Source organism: Eretmochelys imbricata, chromosome 4, assembly GCF_965152235.1.
Source record: "Eretmochelys imbricata isolate rEreImb1 chromosome 4, rEreImb1.hap1, whole genome shotgun sequence".
NCBI classification, from domain to species: Eukaryota; Metazoa; Chordata; order Testudines; family Cheloniidae; genus Eretmochelys; species Eretmochelys imbricata.
Window position 1 is genome coordinate 118,516,499 of NC_135575.1, and position 18,992 is coordinate 118,535,490.

General features: G+C 42.7%; 1 protein-coding gene across 1 annotated transcript in view; it reads left to right on the forward strand.

The window, feature by feature from the left end:
• SLC2A9 (solute carrier family 2 member 9) overlaps positions 1–18,992 on the forward strand; it is a 169,620-nt gene that overhangs the window by 14,977 nt on the left and 135,651 nt on the right. The window contains exon 3 of the mRNA XM_077815849.1: positions 17,268–17,428. Within this exon, the coding sequence (XP_077671975.1) occupies positions 17,268–17,428 (161 nt within the window). The remainder of the gene's footprint in view (positions 1–17,267; positions 17,429–18,992) is intronic.

Here is an 18,992-nt window from a genome sequence, read left to right on the forward strand (position 1 = left end):
GAGTCATAGGGTATATCCCTTGCCTTCTGAATGGATCAATTGTATAGCTGATGTCAAGGTAGGCAGTGCTAAAGCCAATCTATCTGGGGGTGTCACTCAAATGCACAGCACATATAGACACACCATACATATAACTTACAATACAAAGATGATACAAACACATAAATGAGATTACTATACCAGGCAAATTATAACATTTTTGCAGATACCTTAGGCGGCATATCTGGCATAACTCATGGCAATTTTACAACGTTGGTATTCATAATATCCTAAAGTGCCCCCTCAAATTCCATATAGCATCACAGGTAGAGTCAAGACTTTGCTCATGCCCTGCCCCTATTGTTCACTTTTTACCTGTATGCATGGAAAGGGGACTAGCAGCCATGCAGAAACTGGTCTCCACCCTGCCCAAGGGAAGTAGATATCTTCTGCCCCAGTATTCTCCTGCATGGATGTGTAGCATAGGTCATGATTCTCTGTGAGCAGGCCCTTTGGAACCAGAAGTGGTTGCAAATTTTCCAATGAAAACAGAATCTTACACTGCAGCTTCCAGGATCTCCAGGGCAGCCTTACTATGCAGATTACCCTTGGTTGGAGATAACAAGGCTTCCAGATCTCTGAGCCAACTGATTCCCTGTCCAGCCGCCACTGGGGTCTGGAGAGCATAATTAGTTTAGGAAACACCATGGGTGGGATCCACAAAAGTACTTAGGGAGGCACCTATGTCCCTTTGGTTCCATTGTGATCCACAAAACTCCCACTGAACTGTGTAGGTGTCTAAACTCATTTGGCACGTAATTTTTTTTTTTCTGGTTAAAAGTTCCTCCAGCATTTACGTTACTGCCTCTGGGCATGCACACTGCTGCCTTTCTCTAGGCATCTGGATGCCTATTTCTTGCCTAAGGCCCAGAGCGATTCACAAACTATGTGCAGGGCCCAGTATGGTAGTTGTCCTCTTAGCACACCTACCGGATTGGGTCCCATTCAAAATCCAGCCATGGGAGGTGATGTCCTCCTTATAACCTTTAGCCCAGTGAAGATATGGGAGCCCTAGATTGAATTCCTCCATCCCTAGTAGAGGGGAAGACAATTTGAATAGGGGTTTCCCTCACCTCTCAAGAGAGTGTTCTAACCACTGGGTTATGGGATATGCAGTTGTGCAGCTCCTTCAGTCTCTCTTGTTGAAGGTGTTCCACTGTGGATAAATACTTAAAGAGCTGTTGGACCAGAGAGCACGAGAGAATCAGAATGACTGTAGTCCAGTGGTTAGGGAACCCACCTGTGAGTCAGGAGACTCAGGATCCACTCCTCTGCTCCAATCACTCTTTCATTAGTTATCTACAGTGCAACAGCTTCAGTAGAAGAGATTGAGGGAGAATATTCCATAGTTTAGGGGTTAACACACTCTCTGAAGGGTGGAAGGCTCCTATTCAAAATCTTTCTCCCCCTTTGTCAGAGATGGGGGAATTGAACCCTGGTCTCTCACATCCCAGGTGATTGCTCTAACCACAGGGCTAAAAGTCATAAGTTAGGCACCAGCACCACCTCCAGCTCCTTTGTGTGGAGTGAGGCAGGCGCTCAACTCATTCCAGCAAGAAACTCCTTAGAGGCCTAAGCTACCTGACTCCAGGTATCGGGTAACCATTTTTGGATCTCCAGCAGAACTGGATGGCCTCCCTGCAACCTGGACTTCAGTGCCCGTCTCTGAGAGAGGGATGGGGCTTAGCATACACCTCTGACATTGGCATCTCCTATTAGCTAGCTTAGGCGTCTCCCAGCCACCTAGCATGCTGGCTTCTGTGCATTGTGTTCTTAGATTCCTGTCTCTCTTCATTCATTACACAGGGAACATAGGTGCATAACTTGGCTTTGTGGATCATAGTGTTCCTGGATTTTGTAGACATCTTAAAAGTTAGGTGCTGTGACACTCGGCATTGCAACGCCTACGGCCCTTCATGGGTCACACCCCATGCGTCTGTGTTTCCAAAATGAAAATTGTTCTGAATATCCAGTTTCTGAGTTTCAGTCAGCTCTAACTGGGACTCCCTGTGGGGTAAGGTGCTACTAAGTGTGAGTAGAGGGCCCTGAATGAATTAGATGTTAATAATTAGCACCTTTTATAGCGCTGTATATCTTACAAGTGCTGTACATACACTTGGCAAGCTAACAAATTGAGGTGCTGAGTCAGTAAACTTGGGTGAGCGACTGAACTGTTTTGATTGTTTACAGCTTGACTCTATATACTGCTGAGCCCTGCTGTGATGTGCGGAGCACCCTCAGCTCCTGTTCATTTCAATGCAAGTCTCATTGATGTCCAGCATCTCGCAAGAGGTGCCCAGCACTACACAAGATCAGGCCTCTCATTCAGATAAAACTGAAGAAAGGAGGTACTATAAAGGGAGGTAGCAGGTAATAAAAACCTGGACAATATAGCTGTTGATAAAAAGTGGATACTTAGGAAATTGAATCTATACAAATCATAAGTCTTCTCATAACAGAAGAACTAGGAGTCACCAAATGAAATTAATAGTCAGCAAGTTTAAAACAAACAGAAGGATTTTTTTTTCACACAATCCACAGTCGACCTGTGGAACCCCTTGCCAGAGGATGTTGTGAAGGCCAAGGCTATAACAGGGTTAAAAAAAGAACTAGGTAAGTTTATGGAGGATAGGTCCATCAATGGCTATTAGCCAGGATGGACAGGAATTGTGTCCCTAGCCTCTGTTTGACAGAAGCTGGGAATGGGGGATGGATCACTTGGTGATCACCTGTTCTGTTCATTCCCTTTGGGGCACCTGGCATTGGCCACTGTCAGAAGACAGGATACTGGGCTAGATGGTCTGATCCATCTCCCTTCCTTCCCCCCGCCCCCCCGGCCAGTATGGTCGTTCTTATGGAACCATATGTCGGAAGTGAATCCAAAGCTGATTCAAAACAACTGGCTATCAGGTCTTCCCAGGACGACCTTCAAGGAGAATATACAAATACAATTTTATATCAGTGTTCAGGGATGTACTGTCTCCTCAGACAGGAGGAACCACTCTCCACCAGGGCCTGACTGCAAGTCTTAACTCATGCTAACAAGCAGCAATTGAAGTAATCCCACTGGAAATGCGTCAGCTTGTTTCCACCTTGCTGCAAGGGGGAAATAAAATGCACTCGTCCTTTTGCTGGTGCAGCTTGCTTCCTCCGCCATGCTAACTCAGCTGTATTGGCTGGTGCACTGAAACTGGGGCTCAGCCCATTCCCCACCCTTGCCCACTCACCTTCATAGGAGAGGAGTAGCAGCCTAACAACAGCTGTTCTTCGTCCTGCACAAGGTATGACTATGTGGGTGATCCAAGGAGAATAAGGGGTCTCCTTGGACCCTCTTTGTCCCTTGCACACATGTGCAGCCCTGTATGTGGCTGTAACAGAACTCTCTCCAAAAACAATTGGGAAAGTTTGAGATGAACAGTTTGGCTGGGTGTAAATCAAAGACCCGTGTTCTTCTGGACTTCTTTTCATTCAGTGCACAGATTGCGCTTTTGGGTGAGGTCTCTGGGACACCAATATAGCAGTGCACTTTGACCTCAGTCGTGGAAGTGAAAAATCTCTGCCCTTTATTACTACACGTTGTTTGTTTTCTTCCTGCAATAAACCAGATTTGATAGTATCATCGGTTTCAGAGTAGCAGCTGTGTTAGTCTGTATCATCTTGTACCATGAAAGTTAGAACTGCTGTAGATGTAGTTCAAGATGATAACTTGGAATATCTACTCTGGCACCCATCACTGTAAGATCTGGAAGGCTGTAAAATTAAGAGCTAGATCATTTACCTTCTATATCAGAGAACTCTCCTCCCTTCTGTTTGTAGCCTATTGTTTTATTTAAAGTTAATTTAGTAATGCTATGTTACAGGGAGTCCTTGGACTTAGGACGCCCGACTTACGTCGGACGCCACTTACGATGCTTTTCAATTGGCTGCGCATTTCGCCCCTACAATACTTGTTTCACCCTTATGATGCTCAATTTTCATAAAGTTCACTTGAAATCACTTTCTGGTTGCATTCTACTAGTAGGGAGCTGGAAGGGGTCATTTCTGATTGGCTTGTGGTATAGGGTCATTCACTGGTCACTTACTTATGTCAAGCATTTCTAAAGCATATAGCCTACTATGGCTAAGCTAAAATCATGCCTTGCATTTCAGCCCTATTTAAATGCCTAATATAGAATTGTCCCCTCTAACTACTGATAAATCTTATATGTCTGTAATCCTACAATTTAATTCTATTTAGCATACAATAATTATATATTACATAACAAGTTAGTTAATCATAACATCACATAATAAATTAAAATCAATGGTTACATGTTGGTTTATGCCATTTGCTTATGGTCCTGGAGCCAGAGAAAAATTCCTCATAAAGGCTTCCCCCAGCACAGGAAGATGGCAGCCGTTCTCTGGGAGGGTGCCTCACTGAAGTGCCGCAGGTAACAAGTGGTGGTGTTGACAGCACACAAGCTAAAGATTTCTTGTAACCTTTTATTTTTGGGAGTCGGGGGTGAGCATGGGCATGTTCTCTAAAATTTATTCATGCTGTTTGTCATTCTTTAAGGGGCCTGATCCAAAGCCCATTGAAGTCAATGGGAGTCTTTCCACTGACCTCAATAGACTTTAGATCAGGCTCTCATTAGAATAGATAGTTGATGTACAGCTCTTTAAAACAAGGTTGTTCTTTTGGTTTTGTTTTTTTATGCAAAATTATCCTAACAGTTTTCCATTATCTGGAGGGTTTCCATTTATAGTAAGATGTGATATGCAAATACCCATGGACCTGTTCAATTTTCTTTTCTTTTCTTTTCTTTTCTTTTCTTTTCTTTTCTTTTCTTTTCTTTTCTTTTCTTTTCTTTTCTTTTCTTTTCTTTTCTTATTTCAATTAGGACTTTTTTCAGATACTTTGTGTATATCTTTGTAAACAACAGAGCATACTGAGAACTAGTTTACATGAAAATTAGCTATAATATTATAAAAGGAATTTACATATTTTAGTAATCAACATTAACAAAAAATGCGAATATAAAGCCTTATAAAATGATCTTCAAAATTCCTTTTGGTATGAGAGAGAATCTTCAGAGAAAGAGAATGATTGTGTTCCAGTTTCTCACTTGTCTGTGTGGTGCTGTATAAGAAACAAATGACAAGGGACCTTGTCTAATCTCAGATCCATTTTGGGATTTGGTTTACAAGAACATGAACAGGTATCATTTTGGGGTATTCCCTGAGAATGGACCAAGTTCTTAACAAGCTATAGTAATTTTTCCATTACATTTATAAATGTTTAACAGCAGCTTCTAAGTGCACGATGTAGTTTAAAAAGCAGTAATTTTATAAAAAAGTTAACAGTCAAGCAAACTGATTCACCGTCAGTTTAAGGATGCAAATCCCCTACCTATAAAAAAAAAAAAATTGGACACTTCCCAAATAACCCCTCCTGCAAAAATGGATTCCAGCAATAGACTTCTGGCTCTGCACACTATATATAGTTGACAATATCTTGTCTAAATAGTTGGGTGTAAAGGATTATTTCCCCCTCTTTCCTGTCTCCTACATCTTTATTATCCTGATTCAGTCCTCTCTACTGCTGGGTTTCCCTGCTCTTTTCTAATGCATCCCTCTTGCTTTCTATCTTTGTCTAGTACATTTTTCTACCCTTTCCCCTCCTCTTTTTGTTATGCTAGTCACCAAAAGGTAAAGTTCTCTGCTGTAATGCAGTTGCTGCCAGGCACAGAGACTGTTGTTTTGATAGTTATCTTTGCTCTGGGTCCAAGTCCTGAATAGGAGGAATTTCAGGAGAGTAGTGTTATCACTTCGTTAATACAAATAAATAATAGAACACATACTAGCAGTCAGTGGGTCCTGCCACAGGTTTTTTTCTGCTCTATGTGATTGGAGTAATAAACCCTGTTTTCAAAAGGAAACTTTTTTGTTAGAATGATTGGAATGTTTAAGCTGAGAAAGGCTGTGCCATTTGATTACCTAACCTGCCATATGAATCATCACTTTGAACATTCCTTACAGTTGGCTGCTCCCACCCACTTTATCATAACATTATTTAAATCATGATGGGCTTTTACTCATGTGTATTTTACTTCTCTCTAAGATGGTGGAAAATCCTTTGAGATGTGGCAAACTTAAAACTAGATCATAGGTTTAATTGGTTTTAGTGGAGAACTCTGAGACTGAACTAACTTTGGTTTTACAAAGGGTACGTCTACAGTACGAAATTATTCTATTCGAATTTTCGGAAGCTATTTTATACATTCGGTCTTCTGTGTCCCCACTAAAGCGCGTGAATTCAGCAGATTGCGTCCACAGTACCAAGACTAGCATCGAATGTCGGAGCGGTGCACTGTGGGTAGCTATCCCATGGTTCTCACAGTCCCCGCCGCCCATTGGAATTCTGGGTTAAGCTCCCAGCGCATTATGGGGCAAAAACATTCTCGCGGGTGTTTCTGGGTGTGTGTAGTCAGAAATCTGCAGCAGACAATCGTTTCGTGCCTTTTTGGCATGCAGACGCCATACTGCTTTCAGCAGACGGTGCACCGCTGCTCTCCATGAATCCACCTCTCCAACTCAACTGTACTCGGCCATTGTGAACTGAGCAGCACAGCTTCCGCTGCCAACTCTGCTCTCCCGCTATTGCCACGCTTCCAAGCTTCTCCATGTTGTCTGTCCTGGGCTCCCACCTCTGTGAAAGCCACAGAAGACAACCATTTTCTGCCATTGTTCGGCTACCATGAACCGAACAGCACAGCTTCCACCACCAACTCTGCTCTCCTGTTATTGCCACGCTTCCAAGCTTCTCCATGGTGTTTTTCCTGGGCTCCCACCTCCATGAAAGCCACAGAAGACAACCATTTTCAGCCGTTGTTTGGCTACCGTGAACCGAACAGCACAGCTTCTGCTGCCACTCTGCTCTACTACATTTCGCACCCTTTTTCCAGGATTACCCGTGCAGGTGCCATAGCCATGGAGCCCGATCAGATCTCCGCTGCAGTTTTGACCATTGTAAATACCTCACGCATTATCCAGCAGTATGTGCAGTACCTACAAAACCGGGCAAGGAAGCGACGACAGCGCGATTACTATACTGATGAGGACATGGACACAGACGTTCCTAGAAGCACAGCATGTGGCGATCGGGAGATCATGGTGCTGTTGGGCCAGGTTCATGCTATGGAATGCTGATTCTGGGCCTGGGAAACGAGCACAGACTGGTGGGACCGCACAGTGTTGCAGGTATGGGATGATTCCCAGTGGCTGATAAACTTTCGTATGCATAGGGCCACTTTCATGGAACTTTGACTTACTGTCCCCTGCCCTGAAGCGCAAAGACACCAAAATGAGAGTAGCCCTCACAGTTGAAAAGCGAGTGGCCATAGCCCAGAGGAAGCTTGCAATGCCCGACAGCTACCGGTCAGTCGGGAATCAGTTTGGAGTGGGGAAATCAACTGTGGGGACTGCTGTGCTGCAAGTAGCCAACGCAATCATTGACCAGCTGCTATCAAGGGTAGTGACTTTGGGAAATGTGCAGACCATTGTGGATGGCTTTAATGCGCTGGGGTTCCCTAACTGCGGCGGGGTGATAGACGGAATGCATGTCCCTATCTTGGCCCCGGAACACCGGGGCGGCCAGTACATAAACCGCAAGGGGTACTTTTCCATGGTGCTGCAAGCACTGGTGGATCACAAGGGACGTTTCACCAACATCAGCATGGGATGGCTGAGAAAGGTGCATGACGCTCGCATCTTCAGGAACTCTGGTCTGTTTGAACAGCTGGAGGAAGGAACTTACTTCCCAGACCAGAAAATTACTGTTGGGGATGTTGAAATGCCTATAGTTATCCTTGGGAACCCAGCCTACCCCTTAATGCCATGGCTCATGAAGCCGTACACAGGCACCCTGGACAGTAGTAAGGAGCAGTTCAACTGTAGGCTGAGCAAGTGCAGAATGGTGGTAGAATGTGCGTTTGGACGTTTGAAAGCGCGCTGGCGCAGTTTACTGACTCGGTTAGATCTCAGGACAACCAATATTCCAATTGTAATTGCTGCTTGCTGTGTGCTCCACGATATCTATGAGAATAAGGGAGAGACATTTATGGCGGGGTGGGAGGTTGAGGCAACTTGCCTGGTGGCCAGTTTCACACAGCTAGACAACAGGGCGATTAGAAGAGCACAGCAGGGCGTGCTGAATATCAGAGAAGCATTGAAAGCCAGTTTCATGACTGGCCAGAGTACGGTGTGAGAGTTGTGTTTGTTTCTCTTAAAGTTACCCGCCCCCTATATATATAATATATATATATATATAATTAGTCATAATTGTTTAAAAACTGTTCTTTATTATTTGTTGCGCAAAACATTGAGAGAAATCAGAAGCTAGATGGAGGGGGTTGGGTTGGGGGGTAGAGGAGGAGGAGGGAAGGACAAGTCCAGAAACCAAATCAAAATTTAGGATATGCCAGCTTTCTGCTGCTTGTGCAATCCTCTGGGGTTGACTGTGTGGGTCCCTGTAGGCGCCCCCGCCCCCCCCCCGTGTTCTTGGGCATCTGGGTGAGGAGGGTATGGAACTTGGGGAGGAGAGAGGGCAGTTATTCAGGGGCTGCAGCGGCAGTCTGTGGTCTTGCTGCCTTTCCCGCATTAGATCCACCATACAGCGGAGCATGTCAGTTTGCTCCCCCATGAGCTTGACCATAGCATCCCGCCTGCTCTCATCGCGTGCGTCCCTCCTCTCTTCGTATTCATGTAACGCTTTACGCAACTCCGCAATTGTTTGCCTCCATGCATTCAACTGGGCCCTGTCAGTGCGGAAGGACTCCATGAGCTTGGCAAACATGTCGTCCCAAGTTCATTTTTTCCGCCTTCTAATCTGGACCAGCCTCTGGGATGGAGTAGATGGGGGCCACATTGAAACATTTGCACCTGCTGCAGGAGGAGAAAAAGGGAGGGTAGTATTTTAAAAGATACATTTTAGAGAACAAAGGGGACACTGTTTCTCAGTGAAACAGGCAATTCATAGTACACAGCACATATTCTTTCTGTACAAGGTCTCATTTTGCCTCCTATACTGAAGTGTCTGCCGCTTTGGTGTAAGTAAACCTTCACATGCGGCCAGGCAACAGAATTCAGCTTGCAGGCAGCCTGTGGGCTCTCTGGGATGATCGCTTCACACAACACCCTCCCTCTTCTCACCCCCCCACCCCGCCTGCGCCACACACACACCGCGGGGCTCCGATGAGGCTCTGAGCAGGGATGAGCCCTTTAAACTAAACGCGCACAGCCCAGCATGGCTGGGTTACCCCCCACCGTGTGGCTCCGATCAAGCTCTCACTCACCAGAAGTGCCTTCTCCAGGGTCATGGTCTAGGAGCATGCTTTGGGAGTAGCGGGAGGCTATTGGCTCCAACGTTAAGAATAGTTTCTGGCTAGGGGGGAAAACAGATTCCCCACTTGCCGCCTGTGCACTGTCCTCCTCCTCCTCCATTCTCCAAAAACTTATCCTCCTTGCTCCGTGCTCCTCCCTCCTTGCAGGTGTCCATGGGTAGTGGTGTCGTCACCCCCCATAATTGCATGCAGTTCACAGTAGAAGCGGCATGTATGGGGTTGTGACCCAGAGTGCCTGTTCCCCTCCCTGGCTTTTTGGTACGCTTGCTTGAGCTCCTTGATTTTTGTACGACACTGTTCTGTGTCCCTGGAGTAGCCTCTTTCTGTCATGGCCCTGGAGACTTTAGCATACATATTTGCGTTCCTTTTTTTGGAACGTAGTTCTGCCATAACAGATTCATCTCCCCAACATGCAGTGAGTCCAGTACCTCTCATTCGGACTATGCTGGAGCTCGTCTGCGAATCCAGGACCGTGTGGTCTCTTGAGATGGTGGACTCTGCATGGTCGCCTGTGATGGTGGACTCTGCTGATGGTCACCTGTGCTGATGGTGACCAAACAGGAAATTCAAAAGTTCCCGGGGCTTTTACTGCCTACCTGGCTAGTGCATCGGAGTTCAGAGTGTTGTCCAGAGCAGTCACAAGGGAGCATTCTGGGATAGCTCCTGGAGGCCAATATCGTCGAATTGCGTCCACAGTATCTGTAACCCAGAACTGCAATCTCGATTTTAGCGCTATTCCACTTGCCGAGGTGGAATACAGAAATCGGAGTAAAGAGCCTTTTAAATCGAAAAAACTCGTTTGGACGTGTGGACAGAACGAGTTTTATTTGAGGTAACTCAGTTAATTCCGAAATAACCGCGTACTGTAGACCAGGCCTAAGTTACATGATATTTCCAAAACTGAACAAGCCTAAACTATGGCACAAGTACAATTTCAGGCTACTTTGCATTTTATTACATACCTCCTAGTCTCTTTCCTTGCTAGTCTACTGGCAAGAGCTGATCTGAATTCTTTGTTCTCTGCCATTCTGAGTTCTCAGTGACACCTTCTACCCCATTTCTGTTTACTGATGTTAACAGGTCTTGTCGCACACAGGCCCCAACCTGTGTTTTTTCAGGAAGGATCTTTGCAATGCAATCCAAACTATTTTCATGTCCTCAAGGATCACATGTCTTTAAAGTGATGTGAGGCTTATTAACAAGTTTCACACAACTCCTCTGACCAATTGTGGTGTTTACAGCTCTTCCCAGCCCCCAGATTATATCAGCAATAGCAGTCCATAATATTCACCATCTCCACTTGTCTGGAAACAGCATATTTTGATATAGGAGCATGCCTAATATCTTTTTTTAAACCACTATATTGTGCTAAAACACTAGGCATATGATTCAAATGCCACAAAATGCAGCTGTATTTGTATGGTGCGGTAGTTGATTCCTATAGAACTAGCTTAACTGCTTTAGTGCTTATCTATGGAATTCATTTCTTATGAGTCCCTGCTCATTTAGCGAAGTGGTAAAGTGATTATTATTTGGAATGTGGCTACATCACACATGAAATAGACACTTTTGTTATTAAATGAGAAATTTTCTGCCTCATTCTGCACCCCTAAACTTAATTCATAAAGCAGCTTTCAAAGTTTGACTTTAGATTAGAAGGGGAAACGTCATAACTCAGTCATACAAGTGACAAATAGATCTTGACTTTAGCAATATGTTAAAAAGATGGGGTTGGAGAAATTGGTTGTTGACCAGTATGTGACCAGCAATTGCAAACTTTTGTAGCTTTTTATTTTTTCCTTAGGCTGCAATGAATCTGTTTCTCATGTCAATTCTTTGGGTAGGAACTATGATTTTTATTTTACATTTGTGCAGGGCTAAGCACAGTAGGACCCTGATCCTGTTTGAAATCTGGGTGCTACAATAACACAAATATAGAATACTAATGTTTAGCACCTCTTGGGCTATTAATGTTTTGTTAAGGGCTATTATTTTGCCATGGAACAGGTTATTTAAAAAAAAAGCCATGGCAAATTTTGGCTCAATCCTGGATTTGTGCCTCATCTCTCATTATTAATGCAGAATGCTTTCAGTCCTGTCTTGATCAGCTGGCATCTCTTGAGGGTGTAACCATGGGTGAAGTAGAATATATTTTCTTTCACTCACTCTGTAGAACTACTGAGGGCAGAAAGTCTATTTTCCCACTGCAGGTGTATCATGAGCAGGAGCAATGGGTCTCTTCTGTTTCTCTTTAGGAAGCTCAGGAAGTTGTCCTCTTCCTTCTCCTCCCCACATTGGATTTCTTGGAAGGAAAATATGGTTTTCTTTGCCTCTCAGTTGGGATGAAGAAGTAAGAAGCAGCATCTCAGGTTTCTCAGGAAAAAAATGGGAAGTCACAGAATTCATGACCCTCAAGTCCAAAGAGCCGTAGGAATAAGGGACATGAATTGATAGGGTTATATTAATTTCAGCCTTCACTCAATGTATAGTGGCACAACTCGTATAGAGAATTATAATGTTTATCAGCAAAATATCCCTAATTCAATTGTGCAGGTTTGTTATGAAAATTTATCCTGCCTGTAAGAGCTATTCAAGGGACACCATCACAGGGCCTAATAACATCAGCCACACTATCAGAGGCTTGTTCACCTGCACATCCACCAATGTGATATGTGCCAGCAATGCCCCTCTGCCATATACATTGGGCAAACTGGACAGTCTCTACGTAAAAGAATAAATGGACACAAATCAGATGTCAAGAATTATAACATTCATAAACCAGTTGGAGAACACTTCAATCTCTCTGGTCACGCGATTACAGACATGAAAGTTGTGATATTACAACAAAAAAACTTCAAATCCAGACTCCAGCGAGAAACTGTTGAATTGGAATTCATTTGCAAATTTGATACAATTAACTTAGGTTACCTTGCATAATGACTTAGCCACTCCCAGTCTCTATTCAAGCCTATTTCCCCTTGTTTTTTCCTAACCACCCCCCCCCCCCCGACGTTCTTGTTAAACCCTGGATTTGTGCTGGAAATGGCCCACCTTGATTATCATACACATTGTAAGGAGAGTGATCACTTTAGATAAGCTATTACCAGCAGGAGAGAGGGGTGGGAGGAGGTATTTTTTCATGCTTTGTGTGTATATAAAAAGATCTTATACACTTTCCACAGTATGCGTCTGATGAAGTGAGCTGTAGCTCACGAAAGCTTATGCTCAAATAAATTGGTTAGTCTCTAAGGTGCCACAAGTACTCCTTTTCTTTTTGCGAATACAGACTAACACGGCTGTTACTCTGAAAGTTGACATCTAGTAACTCTGCTAAATTTAAGTGTTTATTGGCATTTCTATTATAATCCTATTTATATGTAGAAGCTCTAGCTTTGACACTTCCATGTCTATCAGGCTAAAACCTGACACCAGGCTTCAAGGAAGGATGATAGACTTGTGATTAAGACACTCAACAGGGCTGGAGAAGACCAGGCTTCAGTTTCCGGCTTGGCTACTGACTGCCAGTGTGACCTTGGGCAATCACCTAATCTACCTTCTGCCTCATCTCCGTTTTACAGAGGGGCAGCTAATACCGTCCTACCTCATGGGGAATAGAATCCACTAATCATTATGTCAGATACAATGGTGATGAGGTCCATATGAGCCGAATGGGTAAGGCATTGGCCTCCTAAAACAGAGATTGTGGGTTCAAGTTCCTTCTGGTGTGAAAGTGTACGCTTTCTCCATCTCTTAATGTCTCCAGATCAAGTCTGGATGCCTTTGTGGAAGATACGCTTTAACCTAACACAGGTTATTGGGTTCAATATACAGGTAATTGGGTGACATTTAACGGTCCTTTCTGGCCTTAAACTCTATGACTCTAGGAATGCCTAGACAGATAGATGGATTCTTAGCCTGCTAGTAGATTTTACTATACAAAATCCCTTATCAGTTACACTGTTTAGGGGAGAAAAGTTGACCTCTGCCATTGCATTCCAATTCTAGATGTTCTCTCAAATAGTAGCATTTATTAAATGTCTGATCTCTGCCTCTCCCCACACCCCCGCATAACTAGAAAATAACACTCGTATCTGATACATAGTATCAGTTTTTTTTCTTCTGTGGAGCTGTCCTTTGGCCCTGGAGAAGTTATTTTCTAGCATGGGATAGCACGGATCAGGGCGTTACAGCCAGGTCCAAGTGTGGTTGTGACTCTCTACTTTTCTTTATAGCTAAATGGGAGGGGGAATCTGAAAATCTTTTTCTCTTTTATTGTGAGGTCAAGCAGGGAAAAGGTTGAGGTCCCCACTGCACTAGAGTAAAATCATTGCCATCTTTGCTTCAGAACTATACATGGCAGAGTAAAGAGTGGATACCAGTGTGTTTGGCTGTGTCTCTGAATACCTTTTAATGTCCTGGAAAGATAATACTGCTATTTCTTTACATGAATATATGAAGACTCTCTCTATTAAAAAGCTCTAAATATTCAAGACAAAATAACTTCTTCTAAAAACTGAGATATAAGAGCACTTTTTTCAATTTAGTTTATGCCATTTTGCAAGGGGATTAGGTTAAAAAAAAAAGCCACTCTTATACAAGATAAGGTATCAGGATTGTCAATCTGTCTGTATGTCACTTGGAAGCCGAGAATGTCTGTAGAGTCAGTGCAATGGAAACTGCTACAGGTGTGGTTGAGAGCCCTTTTGGTTTAGCATTATGAGCAGGTTGAATCATCACTGGGATTTGAAATCTGTTACTGTCCAGTTTTTAAATTCTTGCCCATTTTGACTTCAAGAATTACAGCTATCTGGTATACATGCCTTACTGTAGCTGTATCTATGCCATGAAGAGTGCTAGAGCATTGAGATATTAGAAGTAACTCAACCAATCAGCACCCTTAGTCTACAGCTAATTTGCATGCAGCTGTGTTATTAGTTGTTTGAGAGAGACTGTACGGCTGATGGATTACTTGATCCAGCTGCCACACCCATGCAACAACATAGGCTTTCCCATACTAGTTCTGGAATAAGAATGTCCCTATGTGGAATATTGCTGATATAACTACATTGGTTTAGCTATACTGGTATAATTTACCATTATAATTGGTGAGTGCTCAGCACCTCTGAAAATGAGGGCAGTTACTTCAGCACTTAAATATACCTTTAGAGGCCTGGTTTCTCATCCAAGTTTTAAAAGATTGTCCTTAAAATTAATGAAAAATAGACCATTTGCAAACAAGTCTATGACCTTGGGTTCAACCTGAACTGCAAAATGTAAAGTACAGTAATGACTCTTATGTCATGGTGAGTGTACCATAGGCCTTCACTCAAAAAATGTACTATTTCTGTACCTTTTATAGTCACTCAAAAAAACTGAGGCAAATTTTATGACAAGTTATGTATGAGTCAGAATGGAACACTAAAATGGTAAAATGCCAGAGGCTAACTGGATTCCAGCTGTGTAGCAATTTCTTGGTGTCATTTCATAGCTTTTTTTAAAAAAATACATCCTTCAAGCAGTGGAAATAACACAATTAGCTTTGATGTGAAGAGATAGAAAGCATTCTTCATACATTCTCTGTGCAGGAGATTTGGCATTTAGTTAATTTTCAGGATAGGTACTTGGGGTTATATTATGTGGTATAAGATAATAAATGGATCATCTACCCTTTGAAAATTGTAAATTTATTGCATAATTATAAATATGTTGCCTCACTGTTTTGAATATCCTTTTAATGAACCAGAAATATGTTTCAGCTTTCCTTACAGCTACTGTGCATTAGGGCTCATGCTCTCATTTTTTCGATGCAGAGTCCCAAGGCATGCTGAACTCCCAATGAATAAATACAGCAGACTTTCCTTCTTCACAGTCACTTTTTTTTTTCATTTGTATAACTTATTTCCATTCCATTTCATCAGCTTAGCTTCCACTGACCCTGTAATACCTGCCCCCATGCCTGGCAACTGCCACTTACCCTCACCCTTACCATAGCAAGGTCTAGCAACCCTTTATTATTCCCATATTTATGACCTTTTTCATTTGTTGTATTTGCAGAAAACCCCATTAAAGTTAATGTAAAAATATCCATTCACGTCAATGGGTTTTGGTCCAGGCTCAAAATGCACTTCTTTTTAGATGCAACCAGCACTCACAAATAGCCTCTGGGAGATGCTGGGCCCCATTTGTGACTTACCATTGTACAGTCCAGACTAATGAGCAGCTGTGTCCCCCCTGCTTAGCAACTATGGGTGCTTTACAATGCTTTGGTTGAAGCAGCTTCCAGCTGGTCTGCTCAGAGCCTTTCAGCATGCAGGCTACACCCTGAATGTCGGTGTGTAACTGCAGCCTGCCATTACCTGGATTACACTCTGGCTCTTGCCAGCCTTGGTTATACTTCAGGGTGACCCCAACACACCCCCAATCCTAGATTTCCCCCCAGAAATGTATGTCCTCTACTGCCCAATCTTCTCCTGGACCAGGGGTGGCTAACCTGTGGCTCTGGAGCCACATGCAGCTCTTCAAAAGTTAATATGTGGCTCCTTGTATAGGCACCGACTCCAGGGCTAGAGGTACAGATGCCAACTTTCCAATGGGCCAGGGGGTTTTCACTGCTCAACCCCTGGCTCTGCACCTACATGTGCACCGACCGATAAAAAGCATCGGTATAAAATATTTTCATAATCGTCAGTTACAGAATTTGGGGGGGATTAAAACAGAAATCATCCCTGTTACTCTCTCCTGCTTTTGAAGTTCCATTTTATGGGACAAGGAAGGCTAGTCTCCTCATTATCAGGAATCATCTTCTGTTGGCATCTCGCTTCTTGTTTTTCCTCTTGAGTTTCTGTTCCTCACCAATCTCCCATCCCACATCGCTCTCTACAAGTGACATCTTTTCTTCTTTCTGCCTTTGTTGCCCTTTTTCTTCCCTTCCTTTCCCTTGGAGTTTTTATATTTTTAAATTGTTTTCAGTAGAGACCTATGGAGTATTCAGTAAAACTATGTGTTCCTAATATAAGGATACTACAATACAATATTAACAGCATTTTGCTGTGAATTTAGATTGTAACCTCTCCGAGGCAGGGACCATTTCTTTGTTATATATTGCTATAGTGCCCGGCACAATGGGCTGTAGCTGCTACTGCAATACAGATAATAATGATACCCCTTTTCACGCAACTGGATAGCCCATAATTTGGGGTCTTGTAGGTTGTTCCACTTAGGAGGAGAAATTGGTGATGCAGTTCAATTCTTTGATGCAATTTTGCTTATTCATTAAGAATGTACAAAGTCTTGTTTCTCTGATTGTAGTAGGAATCAAATAGCAGGAGACAATTCCTGTGTCTGCGGTTCCATGCCTGCCTATCCAGCTAGTGCTCCATACCCCAGAATCTTTTTATTTTAATTTTGTCTTCCAACCACATCCCAGCTTTCTGTTACAGTGGCTTGACTTTCTGTTTCTGCTTCTGTCTTAATCTCTAGTGCCTGGGTCAGCATCAGCTCAAGTTTTTTCATGTGCCTGTGTGTTGAGTTGTACTGCTGTTGGTTCAGCCACTTCTTCACAATGGCTTCTTAATGTTTATCCTGAATGTAAGGCAGCAGCTACACCCAACTCATAACAATGTATAACTCAACCCATAACACTGATAACTGAATTTACATATTTTTAATTTGTTCCAAATCATTCAAGATTAGGGTGAAAACAATTAAAGATGGATGTCACAGGTGTCTATTCTATACAGAAAGCTACTATTTTGCCATTGTTTAAATCATGATTGATAATTTCAATGTCCTTACTCGTCAAGTAAGCTGCTTTCACACATACCGTTATTGTCTCTTTACTTTCAGTATATCAAGAGGTTTTACAATGAAAGTTGGGAAAGAAGATATGGCCACGTAATAGATGGAGGAACTCTTACACTCCTCTGGTCTATAACCGTGTCTATTTTCTCCATTGGTGGACTGGTGGGTGCGATAATTACCACACCAATTGTGAAGTTCCTTGGCCGGTAGGTACATTACAAAGCTCTGAATTTGGTATCTTATTTACCCTTTTTATAGCATCCATAAAAATATTTTCTAACATAATAAATTTCCTTCTCATTTTAAAGACCTTCAAATTAGGAAAACTACATTGGATAGCTTCTAAATTTTATATGATCTGATGGTGCTGCCCCACAGGAGACAAGGAAAAGTTTACCATTGTTATTGTTTATAATTCCAAATTTGTAGCATTCACCAGAGATGATAGTTGAATCAGGGGGCTGTCTCTTTTGGAGTAGTATGCACAGATTGAGTTTCGTAGGGCCATTGTTCAGGGTTGTCCCTGGGTAAACACTGACCAGCTGTAACATGTATTTCTAAATTCCATGGCTACTGTAAAGCAGAATACTTGCATTGGCAGATTTCTGCTTTCCTGCACAGCTCATACCAAGAGTCATATCCGGAGGTGGCTTCGGGTCTGAAGTTAGCCACAGAGGGAAATGGGGAGCTTTGGGAAACTGTGAGGGAGCCAGTAAAATCTTAAATGAAAGGATTTGGGGATTATTAAAACAATAATTTTATTATTATTTAATAATAAAATATTATTTCTTATATTCAAGAGGGGTTTTAAGGGTTAAAAAACTAACTTCAGAATTTTTTTTAAAAGAAAGTCTCATGAGTATTTCTTTAAATCCTTTAAGATGACTCACAGAATGACTTGCTACTGGCAAATTAGGTTCTACTAAATGTCACCACAGGGGCTCAAATACATAGACATGTATAAAAACATCTCCCCCCCCCCCACTCTCCCTGTTCTGTTTCCTCTTGTCTTTTAGCCTTTATTTTCCTCCTTTTTTACCATCTTCTTCTTGATTCTAATTTCTCCCTTGTCTTACTCTACCCGTTATTTCCCTACAATCCAATTTCCTCAAATCTTCTGTCTCCTATACTTCCCTTTTCTACACGTAGTCCATTTTTCTCCTCCTTTTTCTTCCCCATTTTTCACCTTACACAGTATGTTCTGTGGTTATTCCTACATTCACACAGCAAATACCTATTCTCTGGCCCTCCAAATCCTTTGTCCACTGTTTCCCTTTCCCACCTTCAGTAATTCACCAATTCTGTGCCTTCCTTCCCATCAATTCACCAATCTATTTTGTTCTCAGTATCCTTTCCCCTCAATTTAACGACTCACTTCTCAGCCTCCTCTCCAACTCATCAATTCACACCCTTCCCAAATTCTCCATCTCAGATCACATTCCTAGGCTATGGGGTTAAACTTCCAAGTTTTTGTCCATCTGCCCATAGAATATGGGAATTCAAGTAATGAAAATAGATAGCTCTGCCATGCAGCTACTGTATGAGCACAGAATAAGGATTTGTAGATGGAAGGAACCGTGCCTTCAACAGCTGTTGAAGGATCAAGACTGCCCATCAAGAAGGAGTTTTCAGGAATACTATTCACACTGCAGTCCTTTTGGATAGTTAATATTCATGATAGGTATGGAAACTTGTCTAAGTATTCAACTGTAGTACCTAAAAAGGCACCAAAATAGTGACAGACAATAAAAAGCCCTTTCTGCATAGTAC